Here is a 27,293-nt window from a genome sequence, read left to right as displayed (position 1 = left end):
GTCAGGCAGCATCTATGGAGAAGGAAAATCTGAGATAACATTACAGGTTGCTGACCTTTCATCTGGCTCATTATGATGCACCTGAACTGAACATTGAGTCATGAGGGCTGTAATGTGCCTCGTTGGAAGATCCGATGTTATTCCTAGATTTTACATTGAATTTCATTGGAACAGTGTCAGTTCAGAGTGTGATTCAAAATTAACAGCAGGCAACTGAAAACTTGGGTCACCCTTGCAGACTGAATATGGTCATGCAATATGCATTTTGCTTCATTGTAGAGGAGACCACATTTTGAGCACAGAATGCAATACATAAAACAAGCTAAATGAATCACAGCACCATCATTTCAAGTGCAGTCTCTGTGTCCACCCTATCACAGAATTCCCTTTGTCTTCTGCACCCCTCCCCTTCTGTGTATTAAAATGTTTGATTTCTAACTTTTCCTAGTTCTAATGAAAGATCAGCAACCTAAAACATTAACTCTTTCTCTTCAGATGCTGCCTGACATGTTATATATTTCCAGCATTTTCTGTTTTTATTTCAGATTTCTCACATCAGCAGTTTGTTGGTGTTTGAGTATTGGGATGATTCAACTGCTATGTCCCTGGGCTGTCTTATTTGCAGATCCACATTGGGAGGAAGAAAGCTTCTACAAAGTGAGATCTGGGAATTCCAGAAGGAAAATTAAATTGACCCTGGAGAATAAGGCCATTCAGCCCCTCAACCTCACCTACTGTTCAATTAGTTTGCAGCTGATTAGCGATTCAAATCCATTTTTCCGCCTTTTATTCTGTATCCCTTGACATTCCTGCCAAATCTTGAAAAACTTCAATTGTTCCATGAATTTTTTGAGTTGCAGGTTTCTACAACCTTTGTTTCTTTTAGAAAGAATATTCATAGTTTGCTCCAATATTAAGATTGGCTCCTTGTCTTTTGATTCCCACTGGAGGAAAAAATTTCTCTACCTACCCCATTGTATCCATTTATATTCTTAAACATTTCAATTAGATTGTTCCTTAACTTTCTAGAATTGAGGAAATGAGCCAAGTTTGTGACCTGATTCAATTTAACTTTCGTAATGGCTTCTGGTAAATCTGTGGTCACTGTCTCTTAGGCCAGTATATCTTTTATGAAATCTGGCACCCAAAATTGAACTGTCTCCTCCTGATAGGGTTTGTACAATGTGGCTAACACTTTCTCTTTGAAACTCTATATGACATTTCAGTAACTCCTTTTGATTACTTTTAGTAATATTGCGTAGATTTTGATTTGTTTGGGTGGACATCTAAATTGCTTTGTTCCTGCAGATCACCTGCTATATGTCCTTGTAACTAAAATATTTTGGTTTTAATGCTTTATCCATGTGCCTTTAGGCAAGTTAATCAAGTGGGATATTAACAGCAAATCTGTACATGGTGCTATGTTTCACCTTTATGTAGAAGAAATGGTGAAGAGATAATGTTGAAAAAATTACAGCTAAAGTTTGTTCCCAGTATTTTGTTAATTGTCAAGATACTGAGTTGTGATTTATAATTAAAGATCTTTCTCTGCAGCTCCTGTCGATATTTGGTGCATTACTAGAAAGACCAGTCATCGCCAATATCTTTGCTTCAAATTATTCCAACCTTCTTTCAATGTTTGAAGAAGAACTTAACAGCTGCAAGCAAATACTTGATCAAACAAAGGTAAAGGAATGTTTTCACTTTTATTGTGAATTCAGTAATATTTTTAGTGGTATACTGTCATTTCAGAAGGCGGAGTGAATTGTCATCTGTTACTATTTAATGTATGAAATAGCTTGGGTTAATTTGGCCAAGTCTTAGAATCAGAGCCATAAGGCATAGAAGCAGGTCCTTCAGCCCACCACATCCATACTGACCATTCAGTACCCATTCATGTGAATACTATCTACCAGCACTTGGTCCATAACCTTGGTGATTCAAGTGGTCATTCAGATACTTGTAAGATTACCTGTCTCTGCCATCTCCCACTGCAGAATAGTCATTCAGGAATTGATGCTGGATACACTTCACACATATGAGGTCACCAGAAGTGTCCCAGGTTTCCCACATCATACAAGAGGAACACATCATGGGGCCAAGCTCTCCTGCCATGAATTATCCTTGAATTACTTCAGTACCCTAAGGGAAGTAACTAATTATGTTAGGGGCTTCATTCCACCATAAGCACAACTTGCAAGAAAACAAAGCCCCTAGATTTTGGAGAAAACAGAAAAAATGGTAGAAATACTCAGCTGATGGTACTCGCCAACGCCTATGCTCTACCACTGTACTTTGGAATCTGCTGTCCAAAACCATGTTGTTCCCTTTTTATCCACTCAAACAGCTCTAGTTTAGACAGTTAAACTCAATTGAAAATGTTACATTTACAATTAGAAAGGGAGGTCCACACCCAAGGTACATTGTATACTGCTCATCGAAATCTGCAAGCTGTGGCTGGAAACCACACCGCCATGAGGATTTACTGGTCTCTAAAATAATGTTTAAAACTAGAAACATAGAAAGAATGAAGCTGAATTGTCATTGACACATGACATGGTAGATGACCAAAGCAAGACAACAGAGCTTTCTGCCAAGTGCCATGCTTGTAATGTATATGTTGTGACTGGTCTTCTGTAAAAGTTCACTTAATGCTGTAATGTTGTAGACTTGACTTTGGTTCACTAAGGTTCACTTTTAATTGGAATGATATTGTCAGTGCAAACCTAAATTAACAGCATTATTTTCAATCTAAGAATCATTGGTGGTTTCAGCATAAGGTGAATATCCATGCCAAGAGGAAACTTTCAATCCAGATGGGATGGAAGAATATTGTGAACAGTTTTGTTCAGTAATTCTCTGATTTACAATAGGACTGCATTCTTGGAAGACATTAATTGAAATTTCATAAATCAAAGGCTGGACAAAATGAATTATAGCCATTTGCTACAGTGTATTCCTACGCATAAAGAGTGACATGATATTCATTATAGTGAAAACCAACTTCTTAAATATGCATCTCAGCGTCTATGACATTAAAACAAATTGATAAATCAAGTGAGTCTAAACTGTGGGATTACTATTGAATATTTTAATAAATGATTAACCAGTGCAACTTAACAGCAGTAACTACAGGCATAGTCCTTTTAAATCAGCAGCATATACAGATACATCAATCTTATGGTTAACATCATACTTGTACATCGATGTATTCTTCTCTGCAGTAACATTCTGATTGTATTCATCCCTTGCTAAGGATGTTAGAAATTCATCCCACTCATGATATTAACTTACCCAGTGTATCCTGTTGGAACAATGCAATGTATCACAATGACAGGCTACTGTAGAGTGGAAATATGAGGATTAATTAATATTCAGTTGTTTCAATTAATTTGCTTTGAAGATCAAGGAGTACCTGAACAGAAAGTTTTAGATTAAACAGGATAAAATATATATCGTCCAGATCTTCATTTGACTTAATGGAATTAGCTTCATGACAGGTTTTTAACTGCAGAAATAATGGCATTTGGTTTGATGATCTAATATACAGATATGAGTGGCTGTAATTATCTTGGTGTCCGTAAGAAACTTGTCTCTGCACCAGTTCATCCTCTCATTCTTGGGACAAAGCCAACACTGCAAAACCTTGCTCTCTTTTTCTGACTCTGACAACTTCAAATTTTCTTAGTCCAATCCTAAACCCATTTATTTCCACTTAATTCCTGAGAATACTCCATTCCATTCCAATTCTATTAAGCCAAGCTCTGATCCACACCTTTATTACCTTGCTGTGGCATTAAGGAGTTAAACATATGGGTCTCAGTATTTACAGGGGATTGGGGAAGCCGTAGGGATACAGAAAACAGCCAAGGAACTTGGCCTGCAGAGGTTGTGCTGAATTTGTGCTGAGTTTCCTCTTTAGCAGGCAGTCAATGTGGTAGAGGGCAACAGCCTAGAGAAGTAGGTTGGGCTGGGGTGGGTGGGGGAGGAGAGTGGATGGAGCAGCAAGTTCATCTGGGTGGGAAGTGAGATTGCAGCAGGAGGGAGAAGACGACCAGGGGCAGTATGAGGCAGATAAATTGCATCCTTGAGAAACTAGAGGAGCATGTCTGCTCCTTCGGGACACATGTGGACTCCTGCCTCATATGGTATTCTGACTCCTGAAAAGCCCATGAAACAATATATTAAAAAAATTGCCTAATTAAAAAAGCAATCTAATTTAAATATTTTACTGTTATGTTTGCCGCCAACCTCCAACACACACTGGGCTGCTTTGAAACTATATAACCTGTAATTCAGAAGATGAATGCATAGAAGGCTGGTTGGAGTCATCCCTTCTTCATTTTTAATGCCCCTGTTGCCTTTTGTGGGAGGGGATTTATATCTAGGTTATTATTTTAACAATGGCAATGCATGGAAAGAGGCTTGAATTGCCAGACTGCCACATTTACGTCTATTAAGTGGTTCATAAAAGTGTGTTGCTTATTTTTCTTCCATTTTTTTCCCTGTTAAATGTTAAAATTAACTAAATTGCTAATTTTACAATCTCTAGAGTTTGAGTATTGAATAATTCAATTTACCAGTTTTGGGGGCATTTTAATTTTATGAAGTTTCAAGAGTTGTGGATTTATTCTCTAATCTGCACTGGTGACATTTATTCCATCCAGTATTTCCATTTTTCTCTGAATTTTTATTTCTGGCTTTCAATTGGGGATGATTGTGGGGTGGTTATGGTTGCAAATCCATTTTGTGTAAATTTGCACCAGATATATGCAGAAACAAGCTAACAAATGTGCATTTCAAAATTCTACCTATAATATATTAAAAAGAAATCCTTCAATTGCATTGTTCCTCTTGACATTTCCATCATTTCTTTAATCCAAATTTTTCAGGCCCTACTTATAATAATTTTGTGGAAATTGCAGCAGCCACAATATTTAAGTCTCTACTACAATCATTCCCTGCTTGCTCCATCTTGCATTGATTCTTTCTGTTCTGGATGTCTGGATCAGAAAGGAGAGAGAGAGATAGCGGTGGCACAAGTGAAGAGCATCCAGATTGGCTGGTGCATGTGGGCTTGGATTGACAACCATCAGAAAACTGGAAAATGGTTGCTTGCAGAAGTTCGAGAGTTGGCCTGCCCTGCAAGTGGGGTGTCATCAATTTGTTTCCAGAGCTAATTTTTCTAGATAACTATAAAGATATAACATCAAAGTAAAAATAAGGACAGTATCTACGATATTAAACTGACTTTTGAAATGTTTTCATTATGTTATTCAATTATGTTCCCCTGAATCATCTAAACCATTTTTACCTAAAAGCCACACTTTTTCAGTTATTCTGTGCAACTGCATATGAGCACAACCATGATTGTATTAAAAATGTTTTGCTGGGATACTCCACGACTATTAACCCCAGCATTGCAGACTGTTTACTGTGGACTCCCTGTATGGGATCAAATAAAATACAAGAATTAGCTTATGGATTTAACAGTTGATATAATCAGCAATTGCATAATTTTCAAAATTGTGAAGATTTTGACCACATTGTCAGTGAAAATATGTTTTATTAAACTGCAGAGTGCTTTATCCAGTGGGTTAGTTTTCTTTCTTGTAGGTTTACTTTGGTCTTTGTCTGCCCATAAAATTATTGTTAAGGAACCAAAACCAGAAAATTAGAGCAATAGGTGACTGAGTCACAGCCATGGACCCACCATCTGTTCTGTTTTTTTTCCCCTCAGTGTCTGCTGAAGACTGACTTTGTTTTTCACAAGTATACAAGGAGTAGGAGTAGACCATTCGGTTCCTCAAGCCTGCAGAGCTTTCCCACACCGTGGTGGCTGATGTAGTTGTAACTAACTCCACATTGTTGCCTTCCCTTGGTAACCTTTCATGTTCTTGCATCAAAGGTCTATCTCTTCCTTAATATTAAAAAAATCTAGTGCCCAATGAGGAAGAGAGGTCTAAAGCTGGATCAGCCTTATTTTTAAACAGTGACTCCTACTTCTAGGCTCTCCTGTAAGAAGAAAAATGCTCTCCACATTACAAATTCCTGAAGGGTCTCGACAGAGTTAATGTTTCATTCAAATATATCCTCCTATTCTTCTAAATTCCAGCAGATACAAGCCCAGTGTGTCCAACTTTTCTCACTGGATCGAACAAGTAAACCCTCCCTGAGCTACCCATGCATTTGCATCCTTTTGATATACGTTAATGACTTAGAAATGGGTGTGCAGAATAAAATTGTCAAATTTATGAATGACAAAGCTTGAATGTATGGGAAACTGTGAAGAGGATAAGAAGCTGCAGGCCGGCAGAATGGTCAGGTAAATGGCATGTGAAATTTAATATGTTTAAAGATTAAAGAGGGATGATGCAGACTAAATGGCATTGTTCTAAATGATGTGCCAGAACAGAGGGACCTGGGTGAATGTGTGCATTCATCCTTATAAATGAATGGGTATGCTGAGAGAGTGGATAGTAAACCTTGAGGGATTCTGGAATAAATCAAAGAAGCAGTGAAATTTTGCTGAACCTATGTAAAGTATTGGTGAGGCCACAACTGGAGTATTGTGTCCAATTCAGTTCACCACACCCTGGAGCAAAGTGACTGTCCTAGAGAGGGTGTTTAGATTTTAAAAAATTCTAGAATGGCCCCTGGAACAAGAGATTTCAACTGCAAGTTTGGACTGGAGAAATCAGGATTGAGGGGAGATTTGATAGAGGGGTATAAAGTAGTGTTGATAGAGGGAGCTGCTCATTATTGATTTTTTTTTCTATGGATCAGGGAAACTGGTTAAATTTTGGGCAGAAGATACAAGAGGGATCTGATGAAAACTCATCTTTTAAACAGAAAGTAGTTATGATCTGATCTTCACTGCCCTAAATATGTGGTAGGCACAAACAGTCGGCACCTTTCAAAGAGTATTGGACAGGCACCTGAGAGAGAGAATTTACAGGACTATTAGGAAAAAGTGGGGAAATAGCACTAAAGATTGCTCCTTCAGGAGCCAGCATACATTCAATAGGCTAAATGCCATTTTAGTATTGTGACAATTCTATGTTAATCAACAGGTTACTTCCTTAGTCTTTGGAGAAAGGAAATCCAGCAATTTCTGACAGATAAAACTAGGTTCTTGTATCATTTTATTAAATCTTTTGTAGTTTTTTCACTGTTTCCATATTTTTATAATAAAATGACTTCCAAATGTTGTCTAACAAATGTTGTCTACATTTAACAGAAAAGAAATGCTTTAATTTTCTATCCTTCTAGCAATGACTCTCTTACTATCTTGAATGAATTATATCTGTATCCTATAGGCTCTGCCCCACTTGGACACATTTTTGGGCTGCTTATTTTTGCTACTAAAATATGCAGTCTCCCTTAACAATACTGAAATTTATTTGTCAATAGCATGCCTAATCTTCAAATTAATTCAATTGTTTCCCATCAACTAACACTAAGTAGAGGCTTAATTTAGTGTCATCTGCAAAATTTGAAATTCAGACAACCAAAAGGTGGGAAGTAGTATTACAAAGAATCTGGTCATGGGACCACTGTTCACTACCACAGAGACAGTTTGGACTCCAGGATCGGAATTATTCCGAGTCTGGTTATCACTTTGCTAAACTTCCAGGCTGCTTGTGCAGTGAACTGAATCATGCACCTACATTATTGAAGGACTTTTGGAAGTCTAGTTGTTGCATCTCCTACACTGGCATATCCTTCCTATTAAGTCTCAAGATAATTCAGTAAGGTTGTCCATGCTTTGAATGTAACCCAAGTCTGGAATGCAAACATTCACTTTACCTATAACTATGTCTCTCACTTAACGGTGTATGAAAAATTAATCTTGAAACCATAGTTGGTATCAACCTTATAAGAGAGATGCTGTAAATGTATGTGAGAGGAGCTTTGCTGTGAGCCATCTGAAATAAAGTAATAAACTTTTTCCTTAAAAGTTAATGAATGATATCAAACCACATTAAAAAAAACTCCATATTTCCACCATTTGGAGCCTGCTGTAATGGCAAATATCAGAAATAGACTCAACTTGGAAATTCCCTCATCACATTGTGTCCAAATCTTGGTGCTCCCTTCCCAAAACCATTGAACAAGTAACTTTATGAGAAGGATTGCAATATTTCAAGAAAGTAGGTTATTGCCTTCTCGAGGGCAACTAATGATGGCAATAAATGTTGGTTTGCCAGCAATGGCCACACCCCAAAAAGATGGTAATGGATTATAGCTATCAGCAATCTGTTATTACCTTCCTGAGTCAAATTCAGGCCATTACAATAAGTATTTCTCAAATACTGAACATAACAATTAAATGTGGAAAAAATGCTAAACGATTGATGAAATTAAATTTTAATCAGAAATAACTTGATATTCAGTTTTTGCTTGAATAATTTTGTTTCTTCTGTTCATGTCACATTTCTAATAATAAAAGTACATGTCTTGAACATTGGTTTTGACCTTGCATCATTTAATTGCTTTTGATTTTATTTTTGTTTAACATCAACCTTTCAGCAGGTGAAGAGGAATAATGTATTGCATAAGAATATGCCAATGATAGCAGGCAACCTGAAGTGTTCCCAAGAGCTTCGTGAAAGGATATTAAGTCAGAGGAAAGAATTTCAACACATTATTCATCCGTAAGCAGTGCTTTGAAGTTGAGAAATTGTTTCAACAAATTACTTTTCAAATCACAATTATCATTATAGGATTTTAAAATATCTTAAATATTGTATATCTTTAGAAGTCTGCAAACAAAGGAAGCAAACGTGGTTTTCCAGAAATGTGACAGATTGTTGACTTTGATCGATCATTATGAAGAAGAAATCTACATGATGTGGACAGAAAATTTAGATACTATTTGCCAATCAAACTTGACTCAGCCATTTCTTTGTTGGAACAAAGAATCTGGTTTATACTTTGTGAACTTCAGCCCTGAGGTTATTATATTCTAGCCACTGAGTTTGGAGTTACCTGGTATATGATTATGTTACAGGTATTTTCTATTATGTAAGAGGCAATTACATTGCTGAAACAAATTATCACTTACTTTCAGCTTTCATCTGTACTTCGTGAGGTCAAGTACCTTGGGTTACTGAAAGGATTTAACATATCGGACACAGCACTAAATTTATATATGAAAAGAGAGATCCTTCATAGGGTAAATATATATAGATTTTACTTTTATCTGGTTGCTTATATACGATTTTGTGTGGCAGAGGTACATTGGTAATGGTTTATTACAGAAATTCTAGCTGATGTTTACATATCCTTTCAAAATACTTAAATGTGAATAAGTAAACTAGTTGACATATCTTGCGGTTTGTTGGATGAGCTACATAGAGCTTGTTAATGGCTCTGGCATTCATAATGAAAATACTCAGAAGTTACATTATGATAGTTGCTAATATGTTAAATTATTTAAAAATAGCTCAACTAATAAATCAAATATTTAAAACTAATAAATACATTTAAATCAATTAATTCAAAAGAAAATATAAATTACCTGAAACATGCTCCATCCTTTGTAACTGCTCCTTTCCATTGAAAAGAAAAGAATTGTTGAACTTGCACTAGGTTCAGCATTGATTTACAGCAGCTGTTGAGAAAATACAGGAAGTTTGCATTCAGCTGCTGGTCTCCCAAGTGTTTGAATGCTGTCATACTGACAGCTGTAAAGACCTCTAGGATGCTTGGCATGTTCATATTTGCATGAGTAGCTCTCTGAAGTAATTTTGATTGCCAATGTAACCCTCCCTGCATAAAGGTTTGCACCAATGGCCTTGGTACTGTTTTAATGCAATGTGGTGGTTTTCAATTGTACATCTAATAAGAAGCGATCAATTGGTTATCATCTGCTGAAGCATGTTGTGTGAATATTTGTGTGGCAGCAGCTGTTCCATCAACTGTGATGTTGAAACTGTTGTGCTGGTTAAAATAGCAACAGGGGTATGGGTCAGCTGTTATGTTGAAAATCCCTTTTGGGTAGGGATTATAGTAACTTTTGAAGTCACTGAAATGATCTGCTTAAACAAAAAGGAATGAGATGTGAAAGATCTGTACACAAATTTCATTTGTGTAAATGAATATTTATTAACTGCTTAGTGCACTTAAATGGATTCATAAACCATGTTTTTGCTGTTGAGGTGTAAAATCAAAAGTGACTAAGGTATAGTTGTCATATTTATATTGCCTACTATTTTTAGCTTGGATCAACAATTCTATGTTTGGTGTGATAGCTCAACTGTGGAGGGCGCATCAGAATGCACAGCAAACATAATGAACATTGTATGTTTGCTATATTTGCATGTGCTGTACATTCAGAGAATGGATCTCCTTGTGATCAGATCTTTCTACCTTTATGGTATCTTAAATTGCCTTGAGTGGTACCATCTGGAAACTTGCAATCCTTATGAGTACTCATGCATGCTCTGCCAATGCCTTCTGTCAGGGGAGAATTACATAAATCCTGTTCTTCTAAAAAGCATCAATGACTTCCCAAATGCAGCAAAATGTTGTAAGCTCTAAAATGTTGCCAATATCCCACTCTCCAGCCAGGAAAGAGCCAGAAGTGTCAGATTTGGAGGTTAACATTATTGTTCTGGTCCTGCTTTGCAGTTGTAGTGGCTGTAGTAAAAAGCATATCTGTTTCAGACATTGGACAAAGTGAAATCAATTGATTTGATGCTCCTAGTTGAGTTGAACTATTGCTACCTGAACATCCTGTTGAGGGCCCTTCTCTCCTCTGCCACTTTCTCCTACTCCCTTTCCTGATCGGTTGCTGTACAACAGTATTGTCTGTTTTCATTCTCACCATTGTGCACTCATGGAGGAATTGTGACCAAAATAATTATGGCTGGGAAGAAATAGAATTTGAAGCAAAAATTCAAAATCCATCCTTCTGAAAATGAACAGACAGTGATGTCGCTGGGAGCACATCAAACAATTTCTTACTCTAATTGCAATTGAACCTTTTAGTAACTCGGGAGCACTACCCGCTGCTACGTGGTGGAATCTGCTTATGAGTTGAACCCAGAGTTAATTCTATTGTTGAGGCCCATTTTGTCAGTGCTAACATTAAATGTGGATTGCATCCTTGTGCGTTCATCTGGTTACTTTAATTTGTAAAAGGTTTTGGAGGCCCTACCATCATGATGAACAGCCCAACTTACACCACAAATCTGCTGCGGGCATTGGTCACCATTTTGGAAACCAAGTGGTTAACTGTCGCATCCAGGCATCTGGCACTACGCAGCCAGATTTCACAGCCTTTGTCTCACATGTTTTGGCTAAATACTTAAATCAAATAGAATACTGAGTTATGTAATTAAACTATGCACTATTGTAAATGTAAATTATGCAGTATTTCTATACAGTAGTAGAAATAGTACATGAGCCATGTGGTGCTCCAATTGCACCATGGTGGTTGTATCTAATTCTATTGTCACTGGCTGGAGAAGGGGATACCTGCAATATTTCAGAGCTTACAACATCTTGATGCATTTGCTCTTCAGAAGAACAGGATTTATGTATTTCTCCATTGACAGAAGGCATAGGTAGTTCATGCATGAGTACGCATAAGGATTGTAGGTTTCCAGATGGTACCACTTGAGGCACATTTAGGAAACCACACCTAAAGATAGATCCAATCACAAGGTGATTCATTCTCTGAACGTACAGCACATGCAACTGTACAAACATACAATGATTATAGCACTTTGTTATGCATTCATGATGTGCATTCCACACCTAAGTTATCATACAAGGTATACATTGTAGCATTGTGGGTATTCAAGGATAGGCCATAAGGCCTTCATTCCCAGCATCAGTGGTAAATGTTACGAGATAATTCAGAAACCTATGATTATGAACCTTAAAAGGTACAAAAAAAAAGGCTATGTGGTTGATAGGACTGTAGGCTGTAGATTACAAGAAGACTGGTCGGGGATAGAAAAATGTCAATGGAGTTCTATCTAGAGCAATGTGGGTAATGTTTGCTGGAAGATGAATTCTGGAGGATTTGGACAATAAACCTTTCTCGAAAATAGTAAGGGAGGTAGATAAAGAGATTACAAAGGCTGATACACAGAAAAATAGGTTGAGGTGGTCAAGTTGGAACTGCTTAAAATGCTAGCTCTAGTCACTTTGTTATAAAATCATGGGATAGTCCAAGAAAAGTGTTCCATTAAGATATTTTGAGGACTGGCAAATATTAGATATGATGCAAGATTGGCATTGTTTCCTTTGGGACTGTGGTTGAAATTTAATTGAGTGTAGAGTTGAGAGGCCTAGAATGGTGAATGTGAAGGTCACATTTCTCTTTGAGGAGAGATCATAACCCAGGAGAAGTAGAGTTAAGGTAATTGAAGGACTGGAGAGGAGTTGAAGAAAAAAAGCATTTTAACTCAAGTTAGTGGAGATCTGCCAGCAAGGTTGGCGGGGGCAGAAATCCTTAATGCATTTTTAAAAAAAAAGTACTCCATAAGTATTTAGTCTGTATTCTTGTGAGTGCAACACTTGGGGCTACATGGCTTTCTTTTGTGTCATAAATTTCTGACTCTAGGTATCCTCAGAGGGTTCTGAAACAATAAACCTTATAGAAAAAGTAAATCCAACAAGTTAAGCAATGGTGATTTGAAAAAAGGAACATGGGATTAAGGTGGGGTTGTTCAAATTTAGGATTGATATTAAATTCATTTAACAAAGAATAGCTATTTGACTGCTGGGTAGGATAGCACAGGCAGAAGCCCTTGTGATTATTTAAGATAAAGCATTTTATAGATAACACATGTATTTATTTTATGACCTTATGGTTTATTTAACTGAGTGATGCATAGGAAAATTATAGATTAATGACATTAATTTTTGCTATTATATATATGATCGAGAAATAAGTTTCTAGATCAATGATAAACTTCAGTGGTACCATTAGTAGGAATCTCCTCTAAGTTTTAGATTTAACTGTTACCAAGAGGAAATTCACATTTAATCATAATATAACTTAAGAAGAAATATTTTGCTTTGCTTGACAAACTGGCAAGGATTTTTTTGGAAAAAAAAACAGAAAATGCTGGAAATACTCAGCAGGTCAGGCAGCATCTACGCAGAGAAGCAGAGTTAACACTTCATGCTGAGTATTTCCAGAATTCACTGCTTCTCTTTCAGATTTCTAGGATCTGTAGATTTTTTTCAATTTTCAGTGTTTTCCTTTGGTAGTTCTTTGGAAACTGGAAGCTCATTACTGAGCTGTACAACAATCTTCATACTACAGTACTGGAAGTAGAATATCCACTTGTAGAAGGTGAACTGGAGAAAGTAAACCAACAACTGAAACCAGCTACAGAATCCCTAACATGGCAGACTGAGGATCCATGGGTATATATTCAGCAGACTAAAGATCTGATCCAAGATCTGAACAGCAGGATGCAGAAAATTAAGTATAATGTGGAGACAATACACACAATAGTGCATGACTGGAATGAAATGTTGTCGTCTTGGCAAAAAAAATGTCAAATAGCTTCGCTCTGCCTTGATGGAAAGAAAATTATGGTAAAATACTATAAATTAGTTGAAGATGGAGGGAAAACCATTCACCAATTAGTCAAGGTCAGAGTTGTTATGCATCATATTCTATAAATGTGCATTTGATGTAGTTATTTGAAGAAAGCTTGGGGTACATAATGCTCTGTGGTATAGGTGACCTGCTTTTGGATTGACAAGCAGACAAAGTTCTCATTGCCACTCAATTGTAAAGAATTTTTGCTCTGGCCTTGCATTATTAGCTTTTGAAATCATCTGATTCTTTTGTTTAAAAAAAAGCCACAATCAATTTGCAGAAAGAGGAGGAAAAGAAGTGATAATCATTTATATATAAAAAAAACTTTGGGTTTGCAAAGCTTGCCAATCCATATTTTTGCAGAACAGCTGGTTGCTCCCCTATCCCTAATGATTCAGAAATCTGTATATAAAGATGTTGTTTTAAGGAATTCTGTTATATCAAGTATTTCCAGATTAATGCTGTTACATACTGATGTGAACAAGGTGATTGCTCGCAACATAGACAATGCATTAATAACTATGCATTAGCAAGCACTGAAATGTTCCCTTAGTATGCCTTTGTGAATTATGCCTGATTTCCCACTATTTAGAGATTGGAAATTTCTTTGTAAATTAAATTTAAATTTAATGTAACTTATTGATCTAACATTTTGAATTTTGTTCTGCACTAAGTCTGAACTTGAACCTTTGATGCATTTTTAAGATTAAATTAACAGTTGATTGTTGCTTCAGTTGTTTAATGCCCTGAAGTGATATATTTATTACGAACCTACTTCCCTAACCGAAAATTATTTTGCTATTGAAAATGATATAGTATTTGTACCAAAGGTATAAACCATTCTAGTCATTTTATGATTTAGCTGAAGTATTACCCCTGAATTGCAATCTGAGTTGATCTGTATATTTACACTTGCCTAATGTTTAACTATTGAAAGATTCCAATCAATGTGACTTTCATGACCAGACAAAGTATTAGTAGTGACCTCTATTTTTGTCAGTTACAAAAGACACCAAAGTACCTTCATATTTTCTTCAAGTGTTCAGCTTAATATATCTCTAGTTAGTCATTACTTGTTCTAATAAATTAATTTGGTACTTTTCCCATTTTATAGGAAAATCTTCATTTGTTCCATGCAAATCCACAAGCTAATGAATGGAAGGTATACACTGAGTACATTGACCACATCATTTTAGATGGATTCTATATTGCCGTTAAATCCTTCCTCCAATATCTAATGGAATGTACAGAAAGTTCACCTAAATCATCACCACAGTTTGAAGTACAGCTGGTTCTTAGTGGCTGTGAATTGTCATTCAGTCCTCCCTTGGATCTGGAAGTGAATAATAATTTCTATGATCTCATGGAAGAATTAATAAATGATGCTTACAAAATAGCCTCTGAAATAAAAAGAGTTGCAAATCATCTAAAAATTGAGACCTATCAGGTAACTGTATTTTTCTGTTAATTTCAATTTAAAAAAAAGAAACTTGTATCTATATACCTAAGACCACAGGATTCCCTAACATGTGCCAGATTCTGAATAAATGAAACAATTATCTGTCAAAGATAAATGTTTGGCAAAGGTTATGTGGATGGTGATGCAGGTGCAATCATCTGCATCTTGTACTTGGAGAAATCCTGCCATTCGGTGAAAGTTCATCCTGTTGACCAAGTTGATTTAAAAGTGTTCTGATGAGGTCTTTGACCTGAAACATTAAGTCTTTCTTTTTCCACAGTTGCTGCCAGAGCTGCTGAGTGTCTCCAGCATCTCTTTTTGTTTCACACTTGCAACATTTGCAGTTTTTTGATTATTAGAAAAAGAATGAAATATGTGACTAATTTCTCTCTGACAGTACGCAAATGGCTCTTGTATTAATCCCCCAATGTAACCATAAAGGAGCCTGGTACATGCTGAGCATCATATTGATTTCTTTTGACACTGGCAGGAGAAACAGATGGTGCAGTGGTTCTATGTCCTCACAAGATGAGAAGTAGCAAAACTTCGCATTTTTGTAGTTATTAGCAGGAAAGAGAATTTTCAAACCAAATTTATCACTGAAGTGCATGAGGAGATATCAGAGCATTGAGTTAAATTTTGAGGTACTTGGTGGAAGAAGAGGCAGAGAAGTTTAGAAAAGGAATTCTAGAGTTTGGGGCCTTAACAACTGCAAGTACTGCTGCTGCTCTTGGAGCGAGTTAGTGTGAGGATGATCAGAAGGCTAGAACTAAAGCAACACTGATATTTTGAAGGGCTGAAGAGGTTTACAGAAAGAAGGAGGGATTTTTAAAAAAAGAGGATGAACACTTCAAAAATTGAGTTAATTAAACGCAAGCCAATATAGGTCAGCAAATGCTGGCGCAGTGGGTAGCAGTGCAAGTTGATATCAAGTATCAGAGTTTTTGTGTCCTCAGTTTTACAGGGGTTTGAGCAACACTATTGGCAAGTAGAGCATTGAAACAAAATTCAGAGGGCATAGGACAGTACAGCAAAGGAAGGACATCCAGAGGTAATGAAGCCATGGATGAGAATTCTGATGGTAAATAGCTGAGGCAGAAGGGGATGGGACTACTCTATTCTGTTGAGAGATTGAGGAGCTGGGTACCTCGGTGAATGCCAGATACCTCTGCTGATTGAAGTGTCCATGCTTCCTGAATTATATTTATAATTCTTCCTCTTTAAAGGAATAGGTACTGAATATCCCTAATAAATTTTTTAAAAATGCATATTTGGTATTTAAATGAAGTAAAAGAGATTTTCTAATTGGAACTAGTTGGTAAATTGATTTTGTTGGAGTTCCACTAAAATAGCCAAATACTCTGAAAGTGATTTTAAAATTCTCTCCATGCATTTTATGCCCAACTGACAACCAACAGCACCTTTCTTTTTATTCAGATTCTTCTTGCTTTGTTCAGCCACAGACAGCATAAAAAGGAAATCAGATTACAATGTGTAATGAAATTCCAACTGAATGTGAATGAAAATTCCAACAACTATGCTTATAGCAGGGGCTCAGCATTATTCATCCTTGCCCCATTTTCCCTGAATCTACTAGAAAATAGAAAGAATAGGTCGATTATTCAACTTTAAATCTTCATTATGTGGGTACAGGATTCTGGATTAGCGAAGCAAAGTTTATGTATGGATTGAAGTATAGAGGCAGATATATTAAACTGCCTTTAATACTTAAAGGAAGAGATTTCAGATGTAGTGACAGTTTTGAGGAAGCATCTGAATACTGGGGAAGATTCTAGCAGACTAGAAATGGGCAATCATATCTGCTGTATTCCAAAGGGAGGAGGAGATGATTACAAATTGAATGACCTAACCACAGTAAACAAAAAAATTAAAGGAATCACCTCTCTCAAGCAGGTTGGATGAGTCACATTGAACAGACCAAATAAATAATGCACACTATTTTTTGATATAGTGATCAACACCGGATATATTCTGTGTTATCTTGATTAGTAAAAAATTATATTTAACTTGTTAAATAAGTAGCTAGTTGTCACAATGGGAGTTGGATTGCAGTACGGGAGATAATGCGCACCTGTGTTGTTGTCTGGGGTTGCTCCTGTTTCAGGTCGATGTACAGTAAATGTTGAAGTTCAAGGTGGTTTTTAGATTTTTTTTAGATTGTGCCAAGTTAGTGAAGCTCAAAGTAGACAACCAAGATGTAGACCTCAACAAGATCTGAATCTTGACTGAGCAGTAAATGAAATTCATTATCCATAAATATAAGATAATTCCTCTTTAAAATAAGAAAATCAGTCACATTTACTCAAGTTAGCCCTTAGAAAGTATAGTTGAAAGATCACTGTGAGTTAATTGATTCATATCCAAAAGACATCTGAGGCCAACAAAGCAGAATCTAGGGTATATTGCCAAATCAGTTATTTTCAGGGCCTCAATTTTACTGCAGCTCCCTTATTCATGACTGGGCTGCATCTGGTGAATTATTGCACCATAATGACAACAATGGAACCAACGCTGGGATAGTTGTGAGCAGTGGGTGCTTTCAAATTTTATAGTGAAGCTATGAGGAATGATAGCGGCGAGTGCAGTAGCTGTCAATTCAGAGTTACCAGTTCAAATCGCTGGACAATTTGTAAGGCACCAAAAAGAAACAATGAAATAGTACTCCATCTTCTTTATTGATGTCTATAAGCAAGGGAAGGTATTACCATAAAGCACTGAGTCTCAATGTAGCATTTTTAATGGCCTTGAACACAGTTTTTTATTGATAATTAATCAATGGAAACTGAATTTAACACACGTACTTGTTTGTTCAAGGGTTGTTCAATGTTTGGTAACTATTTCATGACATTTGTCTGATATTTAACTTGTGAAGCATTTTGATTGGTGAACTCTACTTCTAGAAAAGTTGCATGGCACGGGCCAAAAAATACTCCACATTTGTTCCCTTTTCGTATCATAGCAAACGTTTGATTGTATTTAATTTTTGCTTGCAGCAAGAAGTGGACAAAATGAGTGATCTGGCTGAGATGCGTCAAAGAATCATGGACAGAGTGAAAAGACTTATTGACAAAGCAAAGGAGTATCAATTTTCACTTAACTGTTATAGTTATCTATGGATGAATGAAAGACTGGAATTCATGAGGCACTTTCATCATTCTCTTTCTTCAGAGGAATTGAAGTTTCAAACAGGCTATGGATTACCAAGATGTCCTCCACAGCTGGTGCAATATAGAGAACAGGTAGGATAAATCAGCAAAATAAATGGATGCCCCCAAGAAGGAAGTAGCTTTGGATGGCCAGTCTCAGAAATGGAGAAGTAACTTGTAAATTCTCTCAGATGGAGCATGGTATTTTACAAGAAGGAATCCAAAATGTAATGAATGAAGCTTAAAAGGCAGATTAAAGCATAAAACTTAGCACAGTTACTTGCCTGTTTATTGTAACTGGTGATAACTAAAGTTGAGGAAAGCTATTCAGTTCTTTATCATTAATTCGTAATACCTATAGAGATCCTAATGCCCCTCAATCACATCATCCAGTTGCTGTTGAAATGAATACAAAATATTTGTCTCCATTTCTCCATCTGGTAGCATTTTTCACACAGTAATTTTCTAATGTGCAGCTGAAGCTAAAAGTAGGTAATTGTTAGACTATGACCAACATTTTCACTATTCTTGAGATTGTCAAAACTGCAAAGTGATTGTGTAGGAGCCTCCAGGTAACAGAAATAATTAATCTGGAAGCATCAGGCTCTGATGTAGTGCTGAGCTTCCTCTTCCAGTTTAGATATCTCCTGAATGTGCAGTCTGACTGGAGTTTGTTTTCTTTGCCATGTCCAGTTGGCGTTCTTCATGCATGACCCTTATAAAATTCACCAGTATTGTTGAGTGTATGAAGCAATGTGTAGCCCCACAGATTTGAAAAATACGAGTGATTATTGCTGAAATTTATTCTAAACAGGTGGAAATTATTTTGGTATTGACTTTTGAACTTTTTAAGTATTTTGGCGTTTTCAAATTAAATGTGACTAAAATATTGATGGATTAGCCATTCTTAATGCAACTCTTGTCTTTTTACGTCCTCTTGTTCCAATACCATTGCTCAAAGTACACTTCCCAGTACTTGTCCTTATTTCAATATAGTATATGGTATTCTCTGTTCATTGTGTGGCCTCTTCTACAGTGGGAGACCGCTACTGATTGAATGGGTGATTATTATTTTGTGGAACACCTTCATTAAGTCCATAAGCATGATCAAGAACTTTTGGTTCCCTATTACATTAATTTACCATTCCACTTCTTCTCTGACCTCCTTGTCCTTGACCTGTATCCTGTTTCAGTGAAGCTCTATGTAAGCTAAAGAAACAGCATTTCATCATTTGATTAGCATGTTACAGCCTTCCAGTCTCAAATACCTGGGTTCAACAATTTCAGGGGATCGGAATTTTCAGCATTCGTAATATTTCTGTGTGGTAATTTCAGAAATCCTTTTGCCTTGTGCAATTAACCCTTTTGTTATTGAATCTCTCTTGCTTTCCAACCTGTTTTAGGCCATTTCTTTTCTCCTTCCCTTTGTGCTTCTCTACCTCTTATATCTGTGATATTTTGCTTTTGAATTGGTGCTGTATAAATTGGTGTTGTACTGTATATCATTATTTTGTGTTACTGTGTAAAATTGTACTGATTTAATTTGAGCAAACCATAATTGTACAGTTATTTCAGCTTGTGAAACTGTAGCTTAAGGACTCAACTGATCAGGCCTTCCCTCTTTTTCAATTTTAAAACAATGGAAATATGTGAAAGACACACTGGTTTGAATCACAAGTGATTATTATGTAGTTACATGTTGAGTGACAATGCACATATCTAAGTGAAAGAGAATGAACATTTTTGCAACAACTAGGTTATCTGTACCCGAGAGAAAAATCACAGGCATGGTCCTAAACTTATGACCGTAGCCAAACTTTATGAAAATACAATAGTTAAATGTACATTTCATTATTGATGAATATTTGTGTATATAGTACAGAGATATTTATGCAAGCAAACATTTAAGCAAAGTCTTTCTCATCTGCCATGTTACTCAATAGACATAACCCATTTTATAGACCACTATTTTAATACTTTATTGAGTTAATTGTACTGGTCTCAGTACTGAGTGCCTGAAACAGTTGGGGGAAAAAAATCTGGGACGTGCCTTGAGGAAAAGATGTAATCAAAGGAAAATGCAGAAGCTGGAAATCCATAATGAATGTATTTTAATTTCTTTTTCCTAGATCAACTTCTATGAAACATTATATATCCGAGTTAATGCACTTGAAGATATCCGTAGCTTTGGGTGGTTTCAAGTATGCATTAAACCCTTCAAATCATCTTTGTTAAGTACAATAAAAAGATGGAGCTGGATGTTTAAGGAGCATCTTTTAAATCATGTAATCAATAGGTAATGAAATTTTGTATAATTCCCAAATGTATAACTTTGGAGATTAAGAAGTACACATTCTGTCACAGTTAAAAATATCAAAATGGGCAAGACAGAATACGGAAGTGAATTGCAATTTCAGATATATATTGAAAACCTAAATGACTGTCAGCATTTGAGCTCTAAATTACATAATAATTCTGCTCAGTCAAATATATTTCTCAGCAACATTGATTCTACTACTTGGGTGTTGCCGAAACATTTTTATGACTGTTTCGCTTTTGACGGCCTTGAACAAATCCAGGTCTATTTTTCCTTTAACTCTATAGCAGCACTGAAGTCACTATAACAACAGTCACAAATGGCATCCTTTAAGTATTCATGATGTACTATTTCACCTTGCCTCTTATCGGTTTTTAACATGGTTGATTACTCTATCCTCCTCTGTGCCTCTGCTCTATTGTCCAGGTTATTTGAGTCTCATTTTAAGGTCTCACTCTTCCCTATCTGATTGCACTCAGTACATCTACAGTAGTGATTTCTCTTCCCCTCGGGCACACTTGCCTCCAAAGATCCATATGACTCTGTCCTTGGCTGCCTCATCTACAGTATTTGCTGGCAATGGATAACATCAAGCACAAAGTGATATAGCCTGAGGTAAACTTGGGATATTGCTGGAGTGTAGGTATTTACTATAGCTATTTACAGTAACAGTTACAGGACACAAAATTCAAGCTCGGATGTTTATTCTAACTCCAATAGCAAGGGACTCTCTGCATTGTGCTTGTATCATATATAAATTATATATGGAATGGAATCCCAGTTCTCTGCATGACCTTTTTACATAATTATTTACAAAATACACTAAACTGCTTCCCCTCTGAAGAATACTTGTGAAAATACTTTTCACCAGTATACACTGCCATTACAGATTCGGTCTGTTTACTGGCTTCCTTAATTAGTTTGATCTTCTCAGATTTGTCCTTGTTTCTGACATTGTATTTGTTCCATTACCGAGAAAAGTGCAGCTTCTTGACTTAACTCACTGCTATTATGACTCTTGACAGTAGTTGACTCTATGTTGATGTCAGGAATAGATTTATCATCATGAATCACTTCGGTCTTTACAGGTAGATCTCTTGCTATTATTTGATCTACGTGGACATTTCTGACATGATTTATGGGACAAATTAAATATCTTCTTGGGCTACAGATTTAGGTAAGTTCACCAAGGTCCCATTGCTCATTGGCCTGATGAGTCTAACTCTCTCAGAAAGTCATAATTGCTTTTCTTTTCCTTGAAATGTGGCACTTTGCTTCAATTACTGCCTCTTTCCCCACTATGTTAGGCTGTACCAAGCTCAATTGTGTGTGTAAATGACAATTCATTACCAGCTTCACTGGAGTAAAACCAGTAGTGAAGTGTGAAGTTGTATGGTATTTAATCAGGAAGTTAGCCAGTGATTCATTGTGAAGCTAGAATAACCTTGTGACACTTCTTCAAGACTTTTTTACGACACTGCCCTCTGGAAGCAGGGAAATATGGATATGGAAGAATCAATATACTGGTACTTAGTGTTACCCTGCACAGCACAGGTTCATTATGGAACTTTTGGTCCACCAGTCAAAACACAGGAATGTAACCCTTATTTTAAAAGTGACATATGCTTGGGCTATGCGCTGTTGTTCTGTGAATCACGCTGAGTTTGCTGAGCAGTCCTGGTGGCTGTTAGCAGGAAACGCTGTACACAGTTTGAAATTGAACTTTCACTGCTAATTTCAGATGATTTGTGTGGTAATCTGAGTAGTGCATCAGTCTGAGCATTAGACCTGCCAAAAATTTTCCAGGCTTGTTAAACAATATTTCCCTTTTATGGCATTGTCCATGAGACACTGACCATTGTAGCATTACATGCATTGCATCATTCCATTTCAAAACTTGACCTTTAAATCTTAAGAAGGACCTTGTTTCTTTCTTAGGGTAGATGACTGAAACTGCTTGTCATATTTTTTTCCTTACCCGTTATGTAACGATCTACAGCGGTGTCAAGCTGCATTTCTAATCACTTTCTATCAGTCAGAATGGCGACCTTAAAGTTGTTATGTCTCATTGGATTTGCTTGTAGCAAAGATGCCAAATTAATTAACATATGTCATCTGAAGTTTTGTAACATTCCATGTGTGCTAATGAGCATAGGTGTATGGTGATAGAATCATTCAGCACAGAAGTGGGCCCTTTGACCCACCACATCCACACCAACATTTTTGCCCATTTACACTAATCCCATTTGATCTTATCCTTCTGATCCTTGCCTATTTAAATGTCCGCCTAACTGCCTCTTAAACGTCGTAATTGTATCTGATCCTATCACCACCTCTGAGTTCCAGATATCAACCACTTAAAGATCCACTTTAAATCCCCATCTTCTCATGGTAAGACTATGCCCTCTTATTTTTGATACCCTAACTATGGGGCAAAACATTTTGACTATCTACCCTATCTATGCCTTTCAGAACCTTACATACTTTTATCAGCTTCCCCCCCCCCCCCCCCATCAGCATCCTTCACTCCAGGTAGAACAAGCCCAGCCTATCCAACCTCTCTCCATCGCTGTAGTCCTCCAATCCAAGCAACGTCCTGGTGAATCTCCTTTGCACTCTCTCGGACACAGTCACATCCTTCCTAAAGTGTGGTGACTAGAATTGCACATTTTACTCCAGCATTTTGTAAAGTTGCAATGTAACATCCCAACTTTTATATTCTGTGTCCCGACCTATGAAGGCAAGCATACCATTAGCCTTCTTTGCCTCCCTATTCATCTGTGTTGCCACTTTCAGGGAACTTGTGGACTTAGACCCCTAAGTCTCTCTGTTCATCAACATTCCTTTGTGCCCTACCATATCCTACCCTTATTCGACTGTATGCTTCTGTTATATTTCTGGCTGTCATCTCCATAGAAGTCACTTGTACTGTGTTTAACAGCTTAAATTAGGTCCTTTCATCTGTCAGACCACACATGAACCTATCTCTGAAAGTATGATCCAAAGCCATTCCAGTTAATATACCATAATGAGTGACAATGTAATCACTCAGTTTCTATCAGTTTTTGATTGCTTGTATCAAATTTGCTGTTATTTTGGTATTTTCCTCCAAAATCCCAATTAACACTGCAAGTGAGATACCGGTAGTTTTTCCAAGGGGTTACAAAGTTAGTGAGTGTGTTATAGACTTAAGCTAATTTTCATGGGTGGTGCTGCTTTTTTGTGTTCCCTCACTGCAGCATTCAATGCCTATACATCTTTAGCGCCATTTTCCAACTCTAGGTTATTATTGGTCATGACCAACATCTCCATCCTTTCTCTGTAGGATCTGAATGATTCATTGACTTGTTATACATTCTTTGAGTAAGACCTGCTTGTTCTTGACCAGCATTTTCTTTTTCTACCAAAATGTTGTTGCTGTACTCAAGCCTCCTGTGTCTCTCTTGTACTCTGTAGCATGTTCCAGATTTAAATGGACTTACTTGCTTCTGTGCCTTTTAAAATTGAGTGCTGCATTGAGCAAGAAAAGAAAGCTGTCTGGAGTTCTCTCTGTCTTCCTTTGATGTGATGCTTAAGACTGCACAAGTGTACTCAGAGTTTATTGTCAAGAGATTCTTCACTGTGACCATTTGTTTCTTTGCCATTTTTGCTCGTAGCTACAGAGTTTTCACAGAATCATTAGGTCAGCAGAGCACTCTTAAAGGCATGCTGCTAGTTTTCTTTTTTTTAACTTTTATGATCCTCATGGCAAATTTAGTGCATCCTAAGATGCATCTTGGATATTGCTGGAGTGCAGATAAATTCTTAAATAACAACCACAGGACATAGCGCTTTGAACAAGTGTATTTATTCTAACTATTAATAAGGCACCCACTATGTGCAGCAGATAATGTCACTGTGCTCTGATCACATGAATTATTTCCATTATATATAAATATACCATAGGTAACTGGAGATGTTCAGTGTCCACAATCTGCTATCTGATATAAAGGTCAGAATTTTAAAACTTGTTAGCATTTAACATTTAACCACATTTATGGATTCATTTCTGTTTTCTGCTTTTGCACTGGAGATGCACACTGGCAATTTTAGACTAAAAATTAAAAGATATAGCGTCAATCAAGATCAGCTGATATAGTTGGAAATGAGGACTCTTTGAACCTGGAATGTGTATGTCTTTCATTAATGATTTGTGGACTAGGGAATTAGCATGGATTTTGTTGGCATTTATCTACATAAGTAGAAACAAATCTGGCATTTCTATGCTTGCCTCTGCAAATGACTTTATCACCATTAATTGGTGCTGTATCAAATATGCTCCATTGCTTTTGTCCATATGGAGCTGTGGAGATACCACAACACTTATGCTGGGGGGCTCAGTTGAACTTGGCACAAGATTTGCAAACTTTTTAATATCCGTAGGTGTTATGGAGCTGTAGAGGAGAAAGGAAAGGTGAAGGTAAGTTTCTTTCCTAATTATTTGTGTTTTGTTTAATGTTTATAATTAAATGCTTTAATTGTTTTAATATTTTATTTTTTTGAGTTTCTTAAAATATATTCATTTATATGTTCCTGCGTTTCAGAAAAATTCAGAAACATTTAAAAGTTCCTGACAACTTTGAGAACCGGCAAAGATGGAGGTGGACTTTGCTAGCTTTCAAAGCTTTTGGGAATTCTCCATTGCACTGTTTGAGCCACCTGGGACCCCATTGCCAGACTTGTGGGATGGGTTAGGCCATAAAAGGGAACCTCCCTGACAGGACAGGCAAATTTGGTGTAGAGCCACTGGACAGCAAAGGTCTGGCTCATTTTGGCAGCATTTCTTTCCTATTAATCTATCTAGATTGTAGGGACAGTATCAGAAATATTCACATAAAGGCATTTGCCTCTGCAAGATTGTTCATGCTGAGAGACACTTTTTCCACTAGCCTGTGAGGGTCTCTCAAGTTTGCTCCTGATGTCTGCATTTTCTTTATGGCACCCCACTATACTATTAGTAGGCCATTCTGCCAACCAGAAAACATGTTTTTTGTACTTGAATCAATCCTCTATCCATGCTAACACATTGCCTCCCAAATACATAAGCCCTTGTAAGAAAATGCATCACAAACTGGTGTGTTGAAACTTGAACTGGTGTCCTCTAGATAGCATGTCTATGAACATAAGCTCTATCCTGCAACTATAATATTATTGAAGCTTTGTATTTGAAGATTATTTTTGCTTTGTCTTCCAGTGTTAATCAGTTGGTGAGTTTTATTGCTGTAACAGAGGAGGGCATTACACAAAAGGTAAAGGATGGGGACAATGATGGACTGGTTCAAGTCATGGCACACTTAATGGCAGTCCGGGATTGGGACTCATCTACAGAGCAAACTTTTAAATCTCTGAGTGAAGCAGCAGGGTTGCTGCAAACCTATGGACAGCAGATTCCTGAATGTGTTTATGCAGATCTTGAGGTAAATAAACAAGAACTAGTGTCAATTAAAATCTAGTTAATTTGAGTATTTGTTTTGCTTTAATCTTCATGTCTATAATCGTCTTAACTCTGGCCCTCGGAGGTTTTATTCCATAGACTATAGCTTTTTAATCAAAATAATGAATTAAGAGTATTTTTAAGTTAGATAGAGAAATAGCTACAAATTTCAAGTACATTGAAAAGCTTTCGCAAAATTTGAAGTGTTTTGTCACATATTTTCTTTAGAAAGAAACTTAATATATGCAAGTATAAAATAAATTAATCAGATAAAAATTATTTCTTGCCTAAGCCATCATAACAGTATGTAGCTAAAACATTTACACAAATATAATTTTGCATGCTTGACTAATGCATTATGCATATTTTCATCTAAAATACTTTAGGAGCTGCCAGAAAAGTGGAAGAGACTTAAAAAGATTGCTTTAACTACAAAGCATGAAGTGGCACCTTTGCAGTCCAATGAAGTATCTGTTATCAGGAGGAAATGTGTACAGTTTGAGGTGAGATCAGCTTTAGCTCAGTGCTTTGAACCAAATGATTTCACAATTTTTGTTCTGTTAACAAGCTAGAGGTAAGCTCCAGTGAACCAAGAAATTGTAAACTCTATGAAACGGTGATGTCCAGAGATAACAATTATGTGTTTGACGGTTATAAATTCTAAATGGATCTGATAATGTAAATCTTGGTTTATAAAAAGGGAGTAGTTCTTCCTCCCCTTTCACTGTGAATTATTCTTAATCCGGTAGGCTATGAATCTCTCTTGGTAATTGGTTGCAGACCATATAGCCATTCTTTATTGACTTGCTTTGCAGTGGAACATGACTTTTTTTTTATTTTCAATGTCGCTGTAAACAAAATGTGTGCTATTAATATTAAAGTACAAATATTTATAAAATAACAACTTGTATGCTAGCAACATTTATGATCATATTATTTTCAAAATTTTCTGTATTTGAAATCTGCAGTAAGTGAATAAGTTTTCTGAATCAGAGTTGTGAATAATAATAATAATTAATTTCTCCAAATTGACATCATTATGTTTATATTGTTACAGGTATACTTGTGGTAATGGGAAATATTTCTATTTCTCCAAGTGCCTAACAGAAAATTTTTTTGGAAATCCTTTTTTAGATTAGTTTCTGTTTCTATGCTTGCCTCTGCATTCATAGATTGCTAATTTCCATGAAGGAATCAGCAATTGGTTTATCTGCAATGATGGCTCAACATACATATTGCTCATCAGAACATTTTGGTCTTAAAACCTTTTCTGGTGATGTTATTATCTCTTAGTGGTATTTACC

General features: G+C 36.5%; 1 protein-coding gene across 1 annotated transcript in view; it reads left to right on the top strand.

The window, feature by feature from the left end:
• Positions 1-27,293, top strand: part of dnah9l (dynein, axonemal, heavy polypeptide 9 like) — a 242,026-nt gene that overhangs the window by 22,093 nt on the left and 192,640 nt on the right. Inside the window, exons 9-18 of the mRNA XM_052029683.1 lie at positions 1,555-1,686; positions 8,533-8,657; positions 8,762-8,957; positions 9,074-9,178; positions 13,234-13,623; positions 14,688-15,020; positions 18,047-18,292; positions 20,329-20,495; positions 25,750-25,972; positions 26,376-26,492. Coding sequence (XP_051885643.1) covers positions 1,555-1,686; positions 8,533-8,657; positions 8,762-8,957; positions 9,074-9,178; positions 13,234-13,623; positions 14,688-15,020; positions 18,047-18,292; positions 20,329-20,495; positions 25,750-25,972; positions 26,376-26,492 — 2,034 coding nt within the window. The remainder of the gene's footprint in view (positions 1-1,554; positions 1,687-8,532; positions 8,658-8,761; positions 8,958-9,073; positions 9,179-13,233; positions 13,624-14,687; positions 15,021-18,046; positions 18,293-20,328; positions 20,496-25,749; positions 25,973-26,375; positions 26,493-27,293) is intronic.

This window comes from Pristis pectinata, chromosome 1, assembly GCF_009764475.1.
Source record: "Pristis pectinata isolate sPriPec2 chromosome 1, sPriPec2.1.pri, whole genome shotgun sequence".
Lineage (NCBI taxonomy): Eukaryota > Metazoa > Chordata > Chondrichthyes > Rhinopristiformes > Pristidae > Pristis > Pristis pectinata.
This window is presented reverse-complemented; position numbering and strand designations above follow the sequence as displayed.